The 22,132-nt window shown below is 47.6% G+C and overlaps 1 protein-coding gene across 2 annotated transcripts in view; it reads right to left on the bottom strand.

Moving 5' to 3' along the window:
- The window catches only part of mst1rb (macrophage stimulating 1 receptor b), a 129,879-nt gene that overhangs the window by 6,096 nt on the left and 101,651 nt on the right, over window positions 1-22,132 (bottom strand). For both annotated transcript variants that reach the window (XM_078209893.1, XM_078209894.1), the window contains 6 exons: window positions 17,636-17,833; window positions 14,422-14,502; window positions 12,811-12,992; window positions 9,800-9,909; window positions 5,469-5,634; window positions 1,836-1,972 (listed from right to left, as the gene is read on the bottom strand). In XM_078209893.1, coding sequence (XP_078066019.1) covers window positions 1,836-1,972; window positions 5,469-5,634; window positions 9,800-9,909; window positions 12,811-12,992; window positions 14,422-14,502; window positions 17,636-17,833 — 874 coding nt within the window. The remainder of the gene's footprint in view (window positions 1-1,835; window positions 1,973-5,468; window positions 5,635-9,799; window positions 9,910-12,810; window positions 12,993-14,421; window positions 14,503-17,635; window positions 17,834-22,132) is intronic.

Genomic DNA, 22,132 nt, shown 5'->3' with positions numbered 1-22,132 from the left:
TTCCCAGGGTAGGAATGTCAGTTACTAAGGGACCTAGGTTTAAAGTTAAAGAGGGAAAGTTTAAAGGAGATGTGAGAGGCAAGTATATTTTACACAGAGGGTGGTAAGTGCCTGGAATGCGCTGCCAGAGGAAGTGGTAGAAGCAGATACAATAGCAACGTTTAAGAGGCATCTTGACAGATACATGAATCGGCAGGGAATAGAGTGTGGTAAACCACTGTCGTGCCTTCAGCACCTTTAATTCGGCTGCACATTTAACTGGAGGCTCCGCCCTCAGGGTATAAAGGCTGCAGCCCTCCCCCTCCGGCCTCAGTCGGGAGATCCTCATGCCCAGTATTGTTCTGTTTATTGTCTGTTCCACATCGTTCCTTTTTAGCGAATAAAAGCCTTCTGTTCCTGGCAACATCAGCCTTGTCTATTTATCAGACGCGCCTCATAGAGGGACGCGGACCGCATGGAGGCAAAGGGTCTTTAGTTTAGAAAGGCATCATGTGTTGGTGTAGGCTTGTGAAGGGCCTGTTCCTATGCTGTACTGTTCTTTGTTCTTGTTTTGTTTTAATCTGATGCAGTAGTTCAGTATAAACACCAGTTTCCATCCTTTCCTCTGGATCATTTCCGTGTCCAGAACTCCCCCACTGGGGCAAAACTCAGCTCTTAAATACACGCTTCAATGAGCATCAGCTGCTCTCAATTCACTCTGAAGCTAGTCCTGTTTTACTCTTAAAATCTAACATTGACATCTGAAAACTCACTGACTGTTCGGGGGCAGGAGTTTCCACCCTGTTTACAACTTAAAGAAGTCAGATCGAGCGTCAGATCAAGGCCAAGTTGGGGTGCGATGCCTTACCTTATCAGCTTGGATCTTGTTTGTCTCTCTTGTAGGGACCATGAACTGGATTCAATTGGATTTAGAATTTGGGCTGGAATTCTCCCGTCCCAGGGGGACGGATCTTCATAGAAATCATAGAAACCCTACAGTGCAGAAACAGGCCATTCAGCCCATCGCGTCTGCACCGACCACAATCCCACCCAGGCCCTACCCCCATATCCCTACACATTTACCCACTAATCCCTCTAAGCTACGCATCTCAGGACACTAAGGGCAATTTTAGCATGGCCAATCAACCTAACCCGCACATCTTTGGACTGTGGGAGGAAACCGGAGCTCCCGGAGGAAACTCACGCAGACACGAGGAGAATGTGCAAACTCCACACAGACAGTGACCCGGGCCGGGAATCGAACCCAGGTCCCTGGAGCAGTGAAGCAGCAGTGCTAACCACTGTGCTACCGTGCCGCCCTTGCAAAGGCCCACTCTCAAGCCTTTGGCTTCAACTTCCATTTCGAGGTTGAATCTGTCAAACATGGAGAGAAAGAGGAAGCACTTAACCTTTGCAGGCACTTTTTATTAATTTTTACCCCACCTTTAATGAGTGGCATGGTGGCACAGCGGTTAGCACTGCTACCTCACAGCGCCAGGGACCCAGGTTCGATTCCCAGCTTGGGTCACTGTCTGTGTGGAGTTTGCACATTCTCCCTGTGTCTGCATGGGTTTCCTCCGGGTGCTCAGGTTTCCTCCCACAATCCAAAAGATGTGCGGGTTAGGTTGATTGGCCACGCTAAATTGCCCCTTAGTGTCGGGGGATTAGCAGGGTAAATATGTGGGGTTGCGGGAATGGGGCCTGGGTGGGATTGTGCTCGGTGCAGACTCGATGGGCCGAATGGCCTCCTTCTGTACTGTAGGGATTCTATGATTTTATGATTCCAGCATTTATCTCTTGGAACAAGTCTTCAGCTTTGAAAAGAAAGGAAAATAGCCGATGTATAGAACACTCACAGCTCATCCGGGCAGTATTCTGGTTGAGGCAATCTTCTCCCCTTTAACAGGTATCTGGTAACGTCGTAAGGATCTATTTCTGGGTAGGGCGGCGCCCCTCGAGTTAGCAGCTCCCACAGTAGCACTCCAAAAGACCACTAAACATAACAATAGCAACAGGTCAAGCTGTAAATAGTGGCAGAAATCACACAGACTCACACTCACTCAGATTCCTGTAGGTGCTATATGAACCGCTATAAACCCATTCAGTTTAATTGACTATTAGGTTAATGATAGAATCATACAGTGCAGAAGAGGCCCTTCAGCCCATCGCATCTGCACGATGACACAGTGGTTAGCACTGCTGCCTCACAACGCCAGGGAGCCGGGCTCGATTCCCAGCTTGGGTCATTGTCTGTCTGTAATGCGATGACCAGAAATATACACAAAATTCCAGTTCTGGCCTAACCAGCGTTTTGTACAGTTCCATCATTACATCTCTGCTTCTGTATTCAATACCTCACCCAGTGATGGCACAGTGGTTAGCACTGTTGCCTCACAGCACCAGGGACCTGGGTTCGATTCCCGGCTTGGGTCACTGTCTGTGTGGAGTTTGCATGTTCTCCCCGTGTCTGCGTGGGTTTCCTCCCACAGTCCAAAAGACGTGCTGGTTGGGTGCATTGGCCGTGCTAAATTCTCCCTCAGTATACCCGGACAGGTGCCGGAGTGTGGCAACTCGGGGATTTTCACAGTAATTTCAATACAATGTTAATGAAAGCCGACTTGTGACACTAATAAACAAACTTTAAACCAACATGCAAGAACCACCTGACCTTCCACCTAATTCCTTTTACCAGCACTTGGCCCATAGCCAAATGGGCCAGAATACTCCGGCAACTCATGCCAGCAGGATTCTCCAGTCCCGCCGGCAGCGCACCCCCACCTGTGGGTTTCCCACCAGCGTAAGGTGATATCAATGGGAATTCCCACTGACACTGACAGGACCAGAGAATCCACTGTTAGCAAACAACGTGCCACCTCCCGCCAGTGGGAACACGCGGCTGAGAGGCTGAAGAATCTCGCCCGTGATGTTTTCACAGTGGAATTTTGCAGAAACATTTTCTGCACAGCTTCAGTCGATTAAGCAAGACCACAGAACACAATTCGAAGTTTCAGGGAAACAGGTCTTCTGAAGAATTGAGCAAGGGAGATTAGCAGGGCGGGTGGCTTCCATCTCTCCCAGGTCAAATTGGGCATTGGCCATTTGCCCATCGAGCCTACACTGACAACAATCCCACCCAGGCCCTATCCCTGTGTCACAAGTAGGCTTACATTCACACTGCAACGAGGTTACTGTGAAAATCCCCTAGTCGCCACACTACGGCGCCTGTTCGGTTACACTGAAGGAGAATTTAGCATGGCCAATCCACCTAACCAGCACGTTTTTGCACTGTGGGAGGAAACCGGAGCACCCGGAGGAAATCCACACAGGCACAGAGAGAATGTGCAGACTCCACACAGATAGTGACCCAAGCCGGGAATCGAACCCGGATCCCTGGCGCTGTGAGGCAGCAGTGCTAACCACTGTGCCACCGTGCCGCCCACTAAGCTTGTCAATAGTTTTTCCAGCCTCAAGATACTGCATGTTTCTATGAAATGCAAACTTATTGTGACCAGGATCTATGCTCTAACTATGATATAATTGCAGAGTAGTTGGATATGGGGTCAAACCCATTGCTCACTACATACTTGGGTCTCTACTTGGTTCTGCAAATAGTGGTACAACAGGCTTGTGGATTGGTGGAAGAGTGGATGATACCTCAATACACCAATACAAAAAAACCCATGCAATTCCATGGAATAAAAATAGAACTTCTCCAGTCACCAAGCATTGACCGTGCTGCCTGTGGAGTGTAGTGGAATCCTCGTGGGGCCAGGCGGAAGAGTACAGATCATGGTTCCCTTCTTCCCACTCTCTAAGGAATCATTGTTGCCGCATTCCCAGTTATGGAGACTTGGAAACAGCTCTTGCACTCACCGCCAGCTGGGGAATGGCGTGTGATACAGAACCACTTTACAAAAGAGGCACACTGTGCAACATAAGACGTTGATAGGAGGAGGCCCAGGCTTCAATCTCAAATATCCAACTTGTTGCTGTGTCATGATGAGCGAATACCGACTCACAGAACTGATCCCCTCCACAAGAACAAGCAACGTTTTTATTTAGTTACTCATTCGTGGGATGTGGGTGTCACTGGCAAGGCCAGTATTTGTTGTCCATCCCTAATTGCCCCTGAACTGAGTAGCTTCCCTGGCCATTTCAGGCGGGGGCACTTAAGAGCCAGCCACATTGCTGTGGGTCTGGAGTCATGTGCAGGCCAGACCAGGTAAAAATGACAGATTTCCTCCACAAAATGGAAGTGGGTGACACGGTGGCACAGTGGTCAGCACTGCTGCCTCACAGCGCCAGGGACCGGGGTTCAATTCCGGTCTTGGGTGACTGTCCATGTGGAGTCTGCACATTCTCCCCTGTCTGCGTGCATTTCCTCCGGGTGCTCCGGTTTCCTCCCACAATCCAAAGATGTGCAGGTTAGATGGTTTGGTCAAGCTAAATTGCCCCAAGATAGATAGGTTAGGGGGATTAGTGGGGTAAATACGTGGAACAAAGAACAAAGAACAAGGAACAGTACAGCAGTACAGCACAGGAAACAGGCCCTTCGGCCCTCCAAGCCTGTGCCGCTCCTTGGTCCAATCGTTTGTATCCCTCCATTCCCAGGCTGCTCATTAGGGCAGTTAGGGGCTAAGCCTGGATATGTGTCAGTGCAGACTCAATGGGCCAAATGGCCTCCTTCTGCACTATAGGGATTCTATGATATTAGTGAACCAAATGTGTTTTTTACAACAATCAATAATAGATTCATGGTCACCCATTACTGAGAGTAACTTTTAATTCCAAATTTTATTAATTGAATATATATAAATTTCATCAGCTGCCAGGGTGGGATTTGAACCCATGCCTAAAAGGCATTAGCCTGGGCCTCTAGATTACTGGTCCAGTAACATCACCATTATGCCACCATCTTCCCAGAGCTTGAACTTCCATAGTGCCTTTAATGTGACAAAATGTGCCAAGATAAAGCACTGATAATTTCAGTGTCATCCCAGGGAAGACTCGAATGGAGGGTCAGTCATTCACTCATACAGCGCAGCGCTGGGGACTGGGTATCTCTGGTACGAGGCTGGCGGCATGAATTCACCATGGCCGGAATTTTACCGCCCTGCCCGCCACGGGAAATTGGAGAGGGCAGGGGCGGACAACAGGAAGGTCCGGTGACCTCGGGCGGGATTTTACGGTTTCGGGACGAGCGAGGCCATAAAATCCCGCCCTGTGTCACCGGCTTGTTGAGGAGAAAATAAAAACTTTGGCCGGGATTTTCCAGTCACGCCCACTGACCGCAGGACTGGAAATTTCCACCTGCAATGAATGGACTGATCGCATCAAATTTTCCATCCCGCCAGCAACATGGGTTGGGGGGGGCGGGGTTAGAATTGCAGCCTTGATGTGAAACTACTCCCTGCCGTGATATAAAATGAGGAATTACTATCACAAGCTGGAAATAATAGAAGTGTCCAATGCAACATCCTAGAACCTACCACGTCAGATTTAGTGGTGAATTTTTGGGTCTGTAGACTTTCCAATGCCATCCATTTCACAGGTAACTTGGCTTTCCGATGATCCTGAATACTGTAATATTCCTTGTCCAACACATCCCGTGCCATTCCGAAGTCGGCCACCTTCACCACATAGCATTCATCCAGCCTGGCACATTCAAAGAAATGCACAAGTCAACTCTCATTATTCATCGCTTGTGGTTCAGTTGGTAGCATTCTCGCCCCTGTATCAGCGAGGTTTAATTCCCATTCCAGGTAATGTGCCCCATTCCACAAAGCTACTCTCTCCATTACAGAGAGACAATTGGTTATATAGGTTATGGGAAGGCAGATTATTACTTGAATGGGTGTAAATTGAGGGAGGTCGATGCTGAGAGAGAGCTTGGTGTCCTCGTGCATCAGTCGCTAAAAGTAAGCGCGCGGGTACAGCAGGCAGTAAGGAAGGCAAATGGTATGTTGGCCTTTCTAGAAATGGCAAGTCTGTCATATGAGGAGAGACGAAGTCGGTTAGAGTTATATTTATTGGAGTTTAGAAGAGCGAGAGGGGATCTCACAGAAACTTATAAAATTCTAACAGGGTTAGACAGGGTAGATTCAGAAAGAATGTTCCCAATGATGGGGGGAGTCCAGAACTAGGGGTCATAGTTTGAGGATAAGGGGTAAACCTTTTAGAACTGAGGTGAGGAGAAATTTTTTCACCCAGATGGTGGCGAATGTGTGAAATTCACTACCACAGAATGTAGTTGAGGCCAAAACATTGTGTGATTTCAAGAAGAAATTAGATATAGCTCTTGGGGCTAAAGGGATCAAGGGATAAGGGGGGAATCAGGATATTGAATTAGATGATCAGCCATGATCAAAATGAATGGTGGAGTAGGCTCGAAGGCCGAATGGCCTCCTCCTGCTTCTAGTTTCTATGTTTCTATGTGGGGGGCAGTCCTCCACATCAAGTGTGGAGCAAGGCCAGGAGACAGACCTTCATGAACTACCGCAATTGCTATGGGATATGAACCCATGCTGTTGGCATCATTCTGCACCACACGTTATCCATCTAGCCAACTGATCAAACCAACCTTCAGGACTTCATTGCAAACAATCAACAGTGACACTTCACTGCCAGTACTGAGGGAGTGCAGCCTTCGTAGAATCATACAATCCCTACAGCGCAGGAGGAGGCTATTTGGCCCATCGAGCCTACACCGACAACAATTCCACCCAGGCCCTATCCCTGTAACCCGTATTTACCCTGCTAATCCCCCTGACACGGAGGACAATTTAGCACGACAATTAGCATCTTCGGAAGAGTTGTCGAATTGAGCTCCCTTTAGCTCTCTGAAGTTAATGGGCGGCACGGTGGCACAGTGGTTAGCATGGTTGCCTCACAGCGCAAGGGACCGGGGTTCGATTCTGGCCTCGGGTCACTGTCTGTGTGGATTCTACATGTTCTCCGCATGTCTTATGTGGGTTTCCTCCAGGTGCTCCGGTTTTCTCCCACAGTCCAAAGATGTGCTGGTTAGGTGGATTGGCCATGGTAAATTGCCCTTTAGTGTCCCAAGATGTGTAAGTTAGGGGGGTTGGTCATGGTTCAAAATGTGCGAGGGGGTGGGCCTGGGTAAGATGCTCTTTCGGAGAGTTGCTACACACTCGGTCAGCCAAATAGCCTCCTTCTGCACTGTAGGGATTCTCTGGAAGTGGATTCAGAAGATCCCATGGCACTGTTTCAAAGGAGAGCAAGTGAATTGTCCTGGTCAATATTCACTTTGCAAATTTTTAAAAAAAGTTTATTTATTAGTGTCACAAGTAGGCTTACATTAACACTGCAATGAAGTAATTGTGAAAATCCTCTAGTCGCCACACTCCGGCACCTGCTCGGATAGACGGAGGGAGAATTTAACATGGCTAATGCACCTAACCAGCACATCTTTCGGACTGTGGAAGGAAACTGGAGCACCCGGCGGAAACCCACACAGACACGGGGAGAACATGCAAACTCCACACAAACAGTGACCCAAGCCGGGAATCGAACCCGGGTCCCTGGCGCTGTGGGACATCTCTAACCACTGTGCCACATCACCATCACAAAAACAGATTATTGGGTCATGAAAACATTGCTGGTTGGGGGAGCTTGCTGTGCACAAATTGGCCATCGGATTTCCTACCTTCGAACAGTAACTACACTACAGCTACTTTTTGAAAAGTGCTTTGTGACATCCAGTGTTTGTATAAAATGTGAGTGTAATTATTTCTTTCATTTATGTATACAATTTGACATTGCCAAACTTCAGAACCTTGCACTCAAACATCTTTTTTAGCTTCAATATTTCATGGCATGTGGGTGTCACTAATTGCCCTTGACCTGAGCGGTTTACCAGACCATTTTAGAGTCAACCACTTTGCTGCAGATCTGGAGTCACATATAGGCTAGACCAGATAAGGCTGCCCGTAAGGGCAGCACGGTGGCACAGAGGTTAGCACTGCCGCTTTACATCGCCAGGAACCCAGGTTCGATTCCCGGCTTGGGTCACTGTGTGGGGTTTGCACCTTCTCCCCATGTCTGTGTGGGTTTCCTCCCACAGTCCTAGGTTGTGCAGGTTAGGTGGATTGGCCATGCTAAATTGCTCCTTGGTGTCAGGGGCAGGGGATCTGCAGGGTAAGTACATGGGTTTACGAGGATAGGGCCTGGATGAGATTGTTGTCGATACAGGCTCCATGGGCTGAATATTCTCCTTCTGTACTCTAGAGATTCTATGATTTTCAATGGACATTAGTGAATCACATGGGTTTTTAATGACAATCAGTGATAGTTTCATGGTCACTGTTACTGAGACAATTTTCTACATTTATACACTGAATTCAGATTCCACCAGCTGTCTTGGTGGGATTTGAACCCACGTCGCTTGCCCCAAAAGCATTAGCCTGGGCTTCGAGATTACTAACCCGATGACATTAACCACTCTGCCAGCTGCTCCCCTTTAAACTGACTGCAAACAGCCTCATAACCCTCATAACTATCTGATGTTGTTCTCATGTTAAAAATTAATAACTGCAATAAGTAAAATTTATTTTGGAAGGATTAGTCGTTATTTCTTTCTTGCTCAACTAATTTCCTCTCTCCGTCACCTGAACGTTTAGATTCTCACAGGTTTTTGCTAACTTGCCCAAGGAGCCTATGGAGTAAGTGATGGTAAACTATTCAATCAGTGCAGGCCTCATAGTTGAGCCCAATGCTGTCCTGTTCCCATGTCTGGGCCTATGTATCTCTTAGGCCAAGAGACTTCCAATTTATTTGGATTTGGTCTTGGCGGTGCCTTTAGCAACTATGTTACTAAAAAAAGTGGGGATTGGTTGACTGGATAGCTGGTTACTGATGCAGAGCGATGCCAACAGCGTGGGTTCAATTCCCGTACCGGCTGAGATTATGCATGCAGGCCTTGTCTTCTCAAACTTATCCCTTGCCTGAAACACGGTGATCCTCAAGTTAAATCACCACCAGTCAGCTCTCCCCCTCAAAGAGAGCAGGCTATGGGCAGCCTATGTGGGCGGCACGGTGGCACAGTGGTTAGCACTGCTGCCTCACAGTGCCAGGGGTCCAAGTTTGATTCCCGGCTTGGGTCACTGTCTGTGTGGAGTTTGCACATTCTCGCCATGTCTGCGTGGGTTTCCTCCAGGTGCTCCGGTTTCCTCCCACACTCCAAAGATGTGCGGGTTAGGTGGATTGGCCATGCTAAATTGCCCCTTAGTGTCAGGGGGACTGGCAGGGTAAATGTATGGGGTTATGAGGATTGGGACTGGATGGAATTGTGTTTGGTGCAGACTCAATGGGCCGAATGGCCTCCTTCTGCACTGTATGATTCTATAATCTGCGACTATGGCGACAATACTTTTCACTAAAGGAAGCACTGTGTTAAATTTGTTTTAGGACAGCCATATATTGGCTGGAATTCTCCAGTCGTTCACGCTGGTGGGTTTCTCCGGTCTCACCAACAGCGCACCCCCGCCCGCAGGTTCCCCACTGGCATGGGGTGACGTCAATGGGAATTGACAGCGGCGGGACCAGAGAATCCCCAATAGCTGGCAAACAATGCACCCCCTCCCACTGGCGGGAGACACACGGCTGGGAGGCCGAAGAATCCTGCCCATTGAATGCCATTTTCTCAGTGAAATCATTTTGTAAACTTCATCCTGCAGAGGGAACGTGAGCCAGGGTTGCGTGAGAGAGGTTAAGAGGAGCGGATTTCAAAATCAATTGTAAAACACTCAGTATCTCTCCCTGTACAATGGGGAGATCAGCAGTCATTTGCATATGTACTTACATGCAATTTCTCGCTGCGAGGTCTCTGTGAACAAATTTCATTAGTGCAAGGTATTCCATTCCCTTGGCAACCTGTAGCCCAAAGCCTATCAAATCCTTCACTGTTGGATTCTGTATATAAAACAGGAAAATACAAACAGCAGCAATCAGATTCAATGCCCAGTGGATTCATTGAACACAGAGCAGCAGTCTGTAATCCTGCATCAATGCCAATCCAAACCGGCTATTATTAGGATTTTTTTTTTTTAATAGCTATTTTTGCCGGCTTTCCCTGGACCATATGTCTGCTACGGCTGATGAGTCTTGGCAGATTTCCCTCCCTAATGGAGATGAGTGAACCAGATGGGTCTTTACAACAAGCCATGATAGTTTCACGGTCATCATTACTGAGACTACAGTCGAGCTTTTCCGACCCCTGACAAGACGGATGTGGCGGGCCTGCCAAAAGACTTCCAGTGGGAATGGATGGTCTCAGTGGCAGGCAGGGGCCAAAAAAAATTCAGGCCATGCTTTCAGTTCCAGCTCATTAACTGAATTCAAATTCCAATAACCGCCGCGATGGGATTTGAAACCCATATCTTCAGCGCATTAGCCTAGACCTCTGGATTACTAGGGCAGCGGTATTGCCAGTATGGCACAAGATTGTTTTTTTTAAATTCATTCATGGGACATGGGCGTCACTGGCTGGCCAGCATTTATTGCCCATCCCTCGTTGCCCTTGTTCAGAGGGCAGTTGAGAGTCAACCACATTGCTGTGGCTCTGGAGTCACATGTAGGCCAGACCAGGTAAGGACGGCAGATTTCCTTCCCTAAAGGACATTAGTGAATAAGATGGTTTTTCCGACAATCCACAATGGTTTCAAAGATCATCAGTGGATTCTTAATTTCAGATATTTTTTATTGGATTCAAATTCCACCATCTGCCTTGGCGGGATTCAAACCCGGGTCCCCAGAACATTAGCTGAGTTTCTGGATTAATAGTCTAGCAATAATGCCACTAGGTCATCGCCTCCCCAGTCACTCTTGTATTTTGGTGTTGCACGTCTGCCCTCTATTATTTTCCTGAACCTTGATGTCTTCCTAAATCTCACCCCCAGGGAGGCGGTGGCCTACTGGTATTATCATTAAACTATTAATCCAGAAACTCAGCTTTCTCTGATGTGGAGTTGCCGGCATTGGACTGGGGTGGGCAAAGTAAGTAGTCTCACAACACCAGGTTAAAGTCCAACAGGTTTATTTGGTAGCACGAGCTTTCAGAGCACTCATCGAGTGAGTAGACCTGTTGGACTTTAACCTGGTGTTGTGAGACTACTTATTCAGCTATCTCTAAAAGGGATAAAGGGGAAAACTTAATCGATTGTTGGGAGCTTGTCACAAGACACAATGAGGACCTAAACCTACGCCCCTTGCTTAGACATCAGAGCTGCTTGACCATGTTATTTATAGATAGCAACACATTTGGTTCTTTCTCACATTTAGAGAAAATAGTTGACCCTCCCTATGCGCTGTTGCAAAGATCAGAGGCCGCATGTTCAACCCGGTGATACTGCCCTTAATAGCAATATTTAACTGAGACTATTAACAAGGCATGCTGTGTTGGAACCTTGTCATCTGTGCCTCAGCAGTGATGGAAAGATGGAAAGAGGAAAGATGTAGTGGTGTTGGAGGCAGTTCAGAGGAGGTTCACTAGATTGATTCCAGAGATGAGGGGTTTGTCGTGTGAAGGGAGATTGAATAGTTTCGGCCGATACCCTCTGGAATTTAGAAGAATGAGGGGAGATCAAATTGAGGTATACAAGATGATAAAAGGTATGGATAAAGTGGACGTGGAGCGGATGCTTCCTCTTGTGGGGCATTCTAGGACGAGAGGTCATAGTCTTAGGATAAGGGGTAGCAAATTTAAAACAGAGTTGAGGAGAAACTATTTCTCCCAAAGGGTTGTGAATCTGTGGAATTCGCTGCCCCAAAGTGCGGTGGATGCTGGGACAGTGAGTAAATTTAAGGAGGAGTTAGACAGATTTTTAATTGGTAATGGGTTGAAGAGTTATAGGGAGAAGGCAGGAAAATGGGGATGAGGAGCATATCAGCCATGATCGAATGGCGGAGCGGACTCGATGGGCTGAATGGCCTAATTCTGCTCCTATATCTTATGAACTTATGAAGGCATGAACAACAACTCTTGCCCAGAGCACAGCTAATGAGCCAAGCGCAATCCATAAGTTGGAAGAAATTCGGTCCATGACACCCAATGATGTGGCTAAGATGTAGACTTTGAAGTGAAGGGGAGAGAGGGGAGAGATCTGGGAAAACAGAAAGGTTCAGGAAAATAATCGAGGGCAGCGGCACAATACCAAAATACAAGGGTGACTGCTCCTTAAACCATGGCTGGGATTTTCCAGCCGCTGCATCCCAGACTGAAAATTCCCACCCTAGCTCGATGGATCTTTAAACAGTCCGCCAAATTTTCTGTCTTGCCAACGACCCCATTCCCACAGCGGACCGGATGGAAAATCTTCGGCCCATATTTGCAATTTTTTTTAACCAGCTAAGTTCTTGTGCAGCCGAATTGTGCTGTTTTAAATAGATTAGGACCCCTGTTACTTCCACAAGAATTCATGTGGGGCATGTATGGACGGAGATTTGCAAAACAAACTTGCAGTGCGGGTCTCCAGGAAGTGGGGGTGGAAATTTCAACATCTATCAGACTGGCCATCTGTTAGACACATTGGGCAGAATTGTCTAACCACCCCCCCTCCCACCCCCCAAACCCGCCGTGGAATGTCCCACCACCGCCAATAGGGTTTCCCATTGTTCGTACCCTCTGCTGCCAGAGAACCGTGAGGGGAGGGGGGTGTCACCATCAGTGGTACTGGAAGATACCACCAGCGGGAATGACAAGTAAGCCTCATCCATGCTTGGCACTATGGTTAAGATTATCCCAGTGTCTGAAAATGATAGGACAGTGTACCTCTCCCTGTAAATTTACACTGTTACAATTGAGCCATTACTTACTCGCTCCTCCTTACGGATAAAATGTCGGAGATCTCCATGCTTCATATATGGTAATACTACCAATGGTAACCCTTCCCTAGGAAGGAAAACTCCCAGCAACGATAGGACGTTTTCATGGTGGAAATCCTTCATGATAATCCCTTCTTTCAAAAACTGCTCCACCTCTTCAACATCTGAAATTCCTATTGAGATACCACAACACATCAGGATGATTATGCTGCATGAAGCGGACATGGGGTGGGATTTTCCAGCCCCCACCCCCCGCGCGGCGCATTTTCTGACGGTGAAGGCGGCTCACCCGCTATTGGCACCAGTGGGATCTTCTGCTCCCGCCGACATCTACAACTTTCTGCGTGGCTCGCCAGCAGGCAACCTGGCATGGGGGGGGGGGGGGGGGCACCTGCAGCATGACTGGAAGATCCTGCCGGCAGGAAGAACTGGAAAATCCCACCCATATAATTGAGATATGAGGGGTTTGCACATTGCGTCTGCGCCTGCACACTGACATTTTCTCAACTAGTCGTTGGATTGAGACTTGCGCACTCTGCCCTGGAAATCCTTGGTGCCTCACTCCTGCAGGTAATACAGAACCAAAGCGTGATAAGGGCACAGAAGGAAGACATTCAGCCAATCGAGTCCATACTGGTTGGGTGCAATGTGACTAAAAGAATTCTAAGTGTCAAAAAACTTTGAAAACTGGCTGACGTCAATTTAGTAAGGAGTCTAACAACACCAGGTTAAAGTCCAACAGGTTTATTTGGTAGCAAATGCCACTAGCTTTCAGAGCGCTGCTCCTTCGTCAGGTAAGTGGGAGTTCTGTTACCAGAACTCCCACTTACCTGACGAAGGAGCAGCGCTCCGAAAGCTGCTCCTTCGAAAGCTGCTCCACGAAAGCTCGTATCTGCGTGGGTTTCCTCCGGGTGCTCCGGTTTCCTCCCACAGTCCAAAGATGTGCGGGTTAGGTTGATTGGCCAGGTTAAAAATTGCCCCTTGGAGTCCTGAGATGCGTAGGTTAGAGGGATTAGTGGGTAAAATATGTGGGGGTAGGGCCTGGGTGGGATTGTGGTCGGTGCAGACTCGTTGGGCCGAATGGCCTCCTTCTGCACTGTAGGGATTCTATGATTCTATGATGATTCTATGATGTGTAGGTTTGATGGATTGGCCATGATAAATTGTCCCTTCATGTCCAAAGATTTGTAGGTTAGGTGGATTGGCCATGCAAAATTGTCCTTTTGCATCCAAAGATTTGTAGGTTAGGTGGATTGGCCATGCTAAATTGTCCCTTTGTGTCCAAAGATGTGTAGGTTAGATGGATTAGCGCAGGGTTCTGGGGATAGGACAGGGGGGAGGACATGGGTAAGATACACTTCCGGAGAGTTGGCCGCAGACTGGATGGGCCAAATGGCCTCCTTCTGCACTGTAGGAATTCTATGGTTCAATGTGTCAGGACAAGAAAACAGGTCAAATGTCTAACCTCTTGAATGTAAAATGGCTTATGATACAAGCAGGGCTAAATTAGGGAAGACATTCTCAAACAGTTAAGTTAATTTCAAGGGATAAGAGAAAAGCCACTGAACAATGACAATGTATCAGTGGTATTATTGTACGTACTATTCAGGGACTTGACAGCACAGTGAATTTCTTTCTTGTTCTGGTCTTTGTACAGCCCATGGTAAACACTGCCAAAATGTCCTGTGAAGAGAGATTGCATTACTTTCACATTCTTGTCAATGCACTGAAATCTTAACCAAAAATATTGCCACTCTGGATTGTTCAATGAAGCAAAATTCCTGCTTTGAACAATCAACTTTTCAGAGGCAACACCAGATGGTGTAACTGCCTGGTGTGGTAACTGTTACTGGATCTTGTTTATAGTTATTAAAAACTCTTTTAAGATGTTGTTTGGGGAGAATTTGCTTTGACGGTAGAGAAAATAAAGGTGTTCAGAATTGGGTAAAGTTAGGGATATTGTGTATAGCTATTGATTTGGTAAAGTGTACTTCGAGTCGACTTCATTGCTGTGTATTTTGGTGTTTAATAGACATTATCTTTTTTAAATCATCACAGAACACCTGGGACATCATTCTCTGGGTTTAAAATCTTTCCTCACATTATATCAAATTGCACATTATAGTTGAGGGCAGTTATTTTAAGTTTCCCATCTGGGTTTGGAACTACCTAGGGCACAAACTTACTGGCTGTTCACGCCACACTCTCCCTGCAGCCGAGTTGGAGAATTTGGCACTCAGCCAAACTCCATTCACAGCAGCGGGAGCGGAGAATCCAGGCCGCGGGCAAGGTCGGAGAATCCCACCTAAATTACAAACCGACCTTGCAGCAATGCCAGCACAGCGGGAGGGAGGGGAGGCCCTTCACCTAAGCAGGAAGGGAGAGCCTCAAAGTTTGCCTGGAGTGCTGATCCCCCCCCTAGCCTGCCAGCAGAGGGTGCCACCAGACAGCTAACCTGTCCCCTGGCACCTCGGGGAGCTCAGTCGGTCTTTATTTGGCCTGAAAGGTCCCTTAGTGAGTTGGATGGATTACCCGACACATGAGGGCAAGCACTGGCACTGCCCCATTACTGCTTCTGTGAAAATACCCCGGGGAACTGGCACGTCAGCGAGCGACGCTATTTCTAACACCCAACCATAAGATATAGGAGCAGAATTAGGCCATTCGGCCCATCGAGTCTGCTCTGCCATTCAATCATGGTTGATATGATTCTCATCCCCATTCCCCTGCCTCCTCCCCATAATCCTTGATCCCCTTATTGATCAAGAACCTGTTTATCTCTATCTCAAAGGCACTCAATGAGCCGGGGGGGATAGTTCCAGTCATGCTTGCCCCAAAGCCATAAAATCCTGCCCTAGGTCAACGGACCTTTGCATGGTCTCCCCCCCCCCCCCCCCAATCCTACCCCCTGTCCCACCCACTACAATTCTCGTGGTGGAGCAGGACAGGAAAATTCTACGCAAAGAGAGAGAGAGTGAGAATGGAGACAAGCTGGTAAGACGGTAGCTGGAAGACAAGATGGTAACTGGAAAGCACAGGCAGGATTTTCAGGCCCTGCTGGTAGCTGGAATGGAGGCAGACTGGACTCTAACATGGCCAGTGTACTGTGTTTCCAAAACCATTCCATGAGCCAGCAACCATTTTAGAGATTATTTTCTGGGTTTGGCAGGATGGCTCAGCACTCGGTAGCAAGTAGCCATTTAAGTTCATTTGGAGACAGTGTCAAGGCCAATCAGGGAAGGGCAGCTGGGAGTTTCCATTTGGCCTCCTGTTTCCTGCATAGGTTGGGGCTGGGTTTAGATGCGTGCAGGCGGCAGGCGATTGCCCAGATGCCCTCCCCGGTTATCTGGGTGTCGAAGCAGCCACCTGCTCCCTGGCAGCCTGGCTGCTAAATGTTTTTAATGTAAGATTAAGAAACATTGGTGTGAGATGCCTCGATGTTGGGTCACCCATTACAGGCTGCTACTTTACTCACGCTGGGAGGCTTCTGCTAGGCCCACCGGCTTCCGGAACTCTCCCTCCACCCTTCAGTCGACAGGGAGCCTTCCATTTCCAATGGAGGGGCTTCCTGAGTGAAAATCCCAGAGTGTGACGGTTCCCCAACAGCTAGTTTAGAACTTGCAAACAGTCCCAGCTTCCGTTCCCCACCTCCCTCCCAATAACCCTTCTTCCCACAAGTGTAGGGAAAATCCAACACAGATATGGAGAGAGACTGGAGATAGATAGAGAGAGTGAGGGAGACTGAGATAGAGAGAGAGAGATGGAAATAGAGAGAGGGAGACTGAGAAAGAGAGAGAGAGAGAGAGAGACTGAGATAGAGAGAAAGAGGGAGACTGAGATAAAGGGGGAGGACTTTGATAGAGAAAAAAGACTGAGATAGAGAGAGAGAGAGATGGAAATAGAGAGAAGGAGACTGAGAAAGAGAGAGAGACTGAGATAGAGAGAGAGGGAGACTGAGATAAAGGGGGAGGACTTTGATAGAGAAAAAAGACTGAGATAGAGAGAGAGAGAGATGGAAATAGAGAGAAGGAGACTGAGAAAGAGAGAGAGACTGAGATAGAGAGAGAGGGAGACTGAGATAAAGGGGGAGACTGAGATAGAGAAAGAAGACTGAGATAGAGAGAGAGAGATGGAGATAGAGAGAGAGAGAGAGAGACTGAGATAGAGAGAGAGAGGGAGACTGAGATAGAGAGAGAGAGGGAGACTGAGATAGAGAGAGAGAGGGAGACTGAGAGAGAGAGAGAGAGAGGGAGACTGAGATAGAGAAAGGGAGACTGAGATAGAGAGGAGAGAAAAAGAGAGATAGAGGGAGGGAGAGAGAGAGAGAGAAAAACTGAGATAGACAGAGAGAAACTGAGATAGACAGAGAGAAACTGAGATAGAGAGAGCAAAAGAGAGAGAGAGACTAAAGTAGGGAGTGACTGAGGTAGAGAGAGAAAAGGAGAAAAAGAGAGAGAGAGATACAGAGATAGAGAGAGAAAAAGAGAAGAGAGTGTGGGATACAGAGAAAGAGGGAGAAAGCCGATGACCTAAATATTCTAGTCCTACCTCCTGTGGGAATGGTCGCAGGAGGGGTGGACAATTTGACAGACCAGCAAAGGACCATTGCCATTGGGTGGGAATTCTGCGGGAGCGGAAAATCCCGCTTTATCTATGCCCGCAGCCACATTAAAAACAACTCATACTAATTGACATAACCGTGGTGAGAGGGGGGAAATAAAGGTATTATTTGGCACCATACTGGGCGGCAGAGTCCTGAAAAAGACTAAACCAGTTCCACAAATGTTAATAAATCAACAAGTGAGCAGAGACTAACCTTTCCCAATCACCTGGTCCATGTACGCGGTTAAACATTCACTCGGGATCAGAATATCTTTCACTTCTTCCAGCAGTTCCGGCCTCAGGTTCTGTGACTTTATTTCTTTAGGGCTTAGCAGTGGGATCGCGGCGCAGTCGGCACTGCCTTTATAACCCCGAAACGTGATTCCACTTGAGCCAGACGTGGAGGTGAGGCCTGAGCAGAAAAAAAGCGTAGAACTTCTTTTTGAAAAAGGTACACTCCACTTCAGCATTTGAGAAGGTTAAAGCTAAATAAGGGCCTGGATAAGTTTTCAATACCTGCCAGGACAATTCTTGGTAATTCTGCCAGATTGCTTTTCTCTTATTCATGGGATGTGGGCGTCGCTGGCCGGGCCAGCATTTATTGCCCATCCCTAATTGCCCCTTGAACCGAGTGGCTCACTAGGTCATTTCAGAGGGCAGTTAAGAGTCAACCACATTGCTGTGGCTCTGGAATCACATGTAGGCCAGACCAGGTAAGGATGGCAGATTTCTTTCCCTGAAGGACATTAGCAAACCAGATGGGTTTTTCCAATAATTGGCAATTGTCAATTGACAATTGGGATGGCACGGTGGCGCAATGGCGAGCACTGCTGCCTCACAACACCAGGGACATGGGTTCAATTCCCGGCTTGAGTCACTGTCTGTGCAAAGTCTGCACGTTCTCCCCGTGTCTGAGTGGGTTTCTTCCAGGTGCTCTGGTTTCCTCCCACAGTCCAAAAGACGTACCGGTTAGGTACATTGGCCATGCTAAATTCTCCCTCAGTGTACCCAAACAGGCGCTGGAATGTGGCGACTAGGGGATTTTCACAGTAACTTCATTGTACTGTTAATATAAGCCTACTTGTGACACTAACACTATTATTTCCACAAAACTCATCTTTAAACTTCGCGGCCTGAGCCTCGGCACCTCCCTCAGCGACTGGATCCTGAACTTCCTAACTCACAGACCACAATCAGTAAGGATAGGCAACAACACGTCCCCCACGATCATCCTCAACACCGGTGCCCCACAAGGCTGTGTTCTCAGCCCCCTACGATACTCCTTATACACCTATGACTGTGTGGCCAAATTCCCCTCCAATTCGATTTTCAAGTTTGCTGATGACGCCACTGTAGTGGATCGGATCTCAAACAACGACGAGACAGAGTACAGGAATGAGGTAGAGAATTTGGTGAACTGGTAGGGCAACCATAATCTCTCCCTCAATGTCAACAAATGAAAGAGATTGTCATCGACTTCAGGAAGCGTAAAGGAGAACATGCCCCTGTCTACATCAACAGGGGTGAACTAGAAATGGTCGAGAGCTTTAAGTTTTTAGGTGTCCAGATCGCCAACAACCTGTCCTGGTCCCCCCATGCTGACACTATAGTTAAGAAAGCCCACCAACATTTCTACTTTCTCAGAAGACTAAGGAAATTTGGCATGTCAGCTACGACTCTCACCAACTTTTACAGATCCATCATAGAAAGCATTCTTTCTAGTTGTATCACAGCTTGGTATGGCTCCTGCTCTGCCCAAGACCGCAAGAAACTACAAAGGGTCATGAATGTAGCCCAATCCATTACTCAAACCAGCCTCCCATCCATTGACTCTGTCTACACTTCCCGCAGCCTCGGAAAGCAACCAGCATAATTAAGGACCCCACGCCGCCCGGACATTCCCTCTTCCACCTTCTTCCATCGGGAAAAAGATACAAAAGTCTGAGGTCACGTACCAACCGACTCAAGGACAGCTTCTTCCCTGCTGCCATCAGACTTTTGAATGGACTTACCTTGCATTAAGTTGATCTTTCTCTACACCCTAGCTATGACTGTAACACTCCATTCTGCACTCTCTCGTTTCCTTCTCTATGAACGGTATGTTTTGTCTGCACAGCGCACAAGAAACAATACTTTTCACTGTATGTTAATACATGTGACAATAGTAAATCAAATCAAATCAATGCTCCATTCTGCATTTGTAAATTTTCATGTGTAAAAAAAAAAGGCAGAAAGGCTTGCATTTACGTAGCACCTTTCACAAACCTACTGGGCAGCATTTTCCACGTGCCATCACGCCGTGTTCCATGGCGACAGAGGTGGTCTGCCATTAGCCGGGGTCAGGATCCTCTGATCCTGCTGCTTTCAACAGGGTTTCCCATTCTACGCATCACCGAGAAACCCAGACAGGGGTTCGTTGTCGGCGGGACAGGAAGATCCCACTGATTATCTTCCTGTTGTGGTGATTCGGTTGAGAGATGATCCTTCTCTCCTCTGTAATAGTGCCATGGGAAGATAAGAGTGCGCAAACTAAAACTGGAAAGGAATATTCAATGGAATGCAAAACATTCCTGTTCCATGGCGGCTACAGTTGTTATTTTAAAAAAATCATTCTCTGTGAATTTTCCATGGGGGCTGACGTAGGAATGGAAAATTAGCTCATTACAATGAAAATATTTTTCATTTTCAACAAATACGTCAGTTATAGTCCATCAGAAATATAATTCAAGCAAAAAAGTTAGTTACGTCTAAGTGTGGGGGTGTTCCTGGTATCTACGTAGATCTTTGAAATGTTTTCAGCAGCTACAGAGAGACCACAGGATCCCTACTGTGCAGAAGGAGGCCATTCAGCCCATCGAGTCTGCACCGACCACATTCAATCCCACCCAGGCCCCATCCCCTTGACCCAATGTATTTACCCTGTTAATCCCCCTGACATTAAGGGTCAATTTAGCACGGCCAATCAACCTAACCCGCATATCTTTGAACTGTGTGAGGAAACCGGAGCACCCGGAGGAAACCCACACAGACCCGGGGAGAATGTGCAAACTCCACACGGACAGTGACCCGAGGCTAGAAGTGAACCCAGGTCCCTGGCGCTGTGAGGCAGGAGTGCTAACCACTGTGCCACCGTGCCGCCCCGCACAGGAATGGTCAGGAAGATTGTTGAAATGTGGGCCTTTATATCGAGAATGGAAGGCAGCAGAGGTCACCCTACACCTATACAAAACCCTGTTTAGGGGCAGCACAGTGGCCCAGTGGTTAGCACTGCTGCCTCACAGTGCCAGGGGCCCGGATTCGATTCCCGACTTTGGGTCACTGTCTGTTCGGAGTCTGCACATTCTTCCCGTGTCTGCGTGGGTTTCCTCCGGGTGCTCCGGCTTCCTCCCACAGTCTGAGAGGCGTGCTGGTTAATAAGAACATAAGAACTAGGAGCAGGACTAGGCCATCTGGCCCCTTGAGCCTGCTCCGCCATTCAATAAGATCATGGCTGATCTTTTTGTGGACTCAGCTCCACTTACCCGCCCGCTCACCATAATCCTTAAAAATTTTTCAATCCTTGCCTTAAAAACATTCAATGAGGTAGCCTCAACTGCTTCACTGGGCAGGGAATTCCACAGATTCACAATCCTTTGTGTGAAGAAGTTCCTCCTCAACTCAGTCCTAAATCTGCTTCCCCTTAGTTCTACTTTCACCCATCAGTGGAAACAACTTCCCTGCTTCTATCTTATCGATTCGCTTCATAATCTTGTATGTTTCGATAAGATCTCCCCTCATTCTTCTGAATTCCAATGAGTATAGCCCCAGTCTACTCAGTCTCTCCTCATAAGCCAACCCTCTCAATTCTGGAATCAACCTAGTGAATCTCCTCCTCACCCCCTCCAGTGCCAGTATATCCTTTCTCAAGCAAGGAGACCAAAACTGTACACAGTACTCGAGGTGTGGCCTCACCAGCACCTTATACAGCTGCAACATAACTTCGCTGTTTTTAAACTCCATCCCTCTAGCAATGAAGGACAAAATTCCATTTGCCTTCTTAATTACCTGCTGCACCTGCAAACCAACTCCTTGAGATTCCTGCACAAGAACACCCAGGTTCTTCTGCACAGCAGCACGCTGCAATTTTTTACTATTTAAATAATAGTCCATTTTGCTGTTATTCCTTCCTAAATGGATGACCTCACATTTACCAACATTGTACTCCATCTGCCAGACCCTCACCCACTCACTTAAATTATTTATATCCCTTTGCAGACTTTGTGTCCTCTGCACACTTTGCTCTGCCACCCATCTTAGTGTCATCTGCAAATTTTGACACACTACACTTGGTCCCCAACTCCAAATCATTTATGTAAATCGTAAACAATTGCGGTCCCAACACTGATCCCTGAGGCACACCACTAGTCACTGATCGCCAACCAGAAAAACACCCATTTACCCCCACTCTTTGCTTTCTGTTAGTTAACCAATCCTCTATCCATGCTAATACATTACCCGTAACACCGTGCACCTTTATCTTATGTAGCAGTATTTGGTGCAGCACCTTGTCAAATGCCTTCTGGAAATCCAGGTACACCACATCCACAGGTTCCCCATTATCCACTGCACATGTAATGTTCTCAAAGAATTCCACCAAATTAGCCAAACATGACCTTCCCTTCATGAACCCATGCTGCGTCTTACCAATGGGACAATTTATATCCAGATATCT

This window comes from Mustelus asterias, chromosome 3, assembly GCF_964213995.1.
Source record: "Mustelus asterias chromosome 3, sMusAst1.hap1.1, whole genome shotgun sequence".
Lineage (NCBI taxonomy): Eukaryota > Metazoa > Chordata > Chondrichthyes > Carcharhiniformes > Triakidae > Mustelus > Mustelus asterias.
The sequence above is the reverse complement of the archived record's forward strand: the minus strand, read 5'-3'. Positions and strand labels throughout refer to the sequence as shown.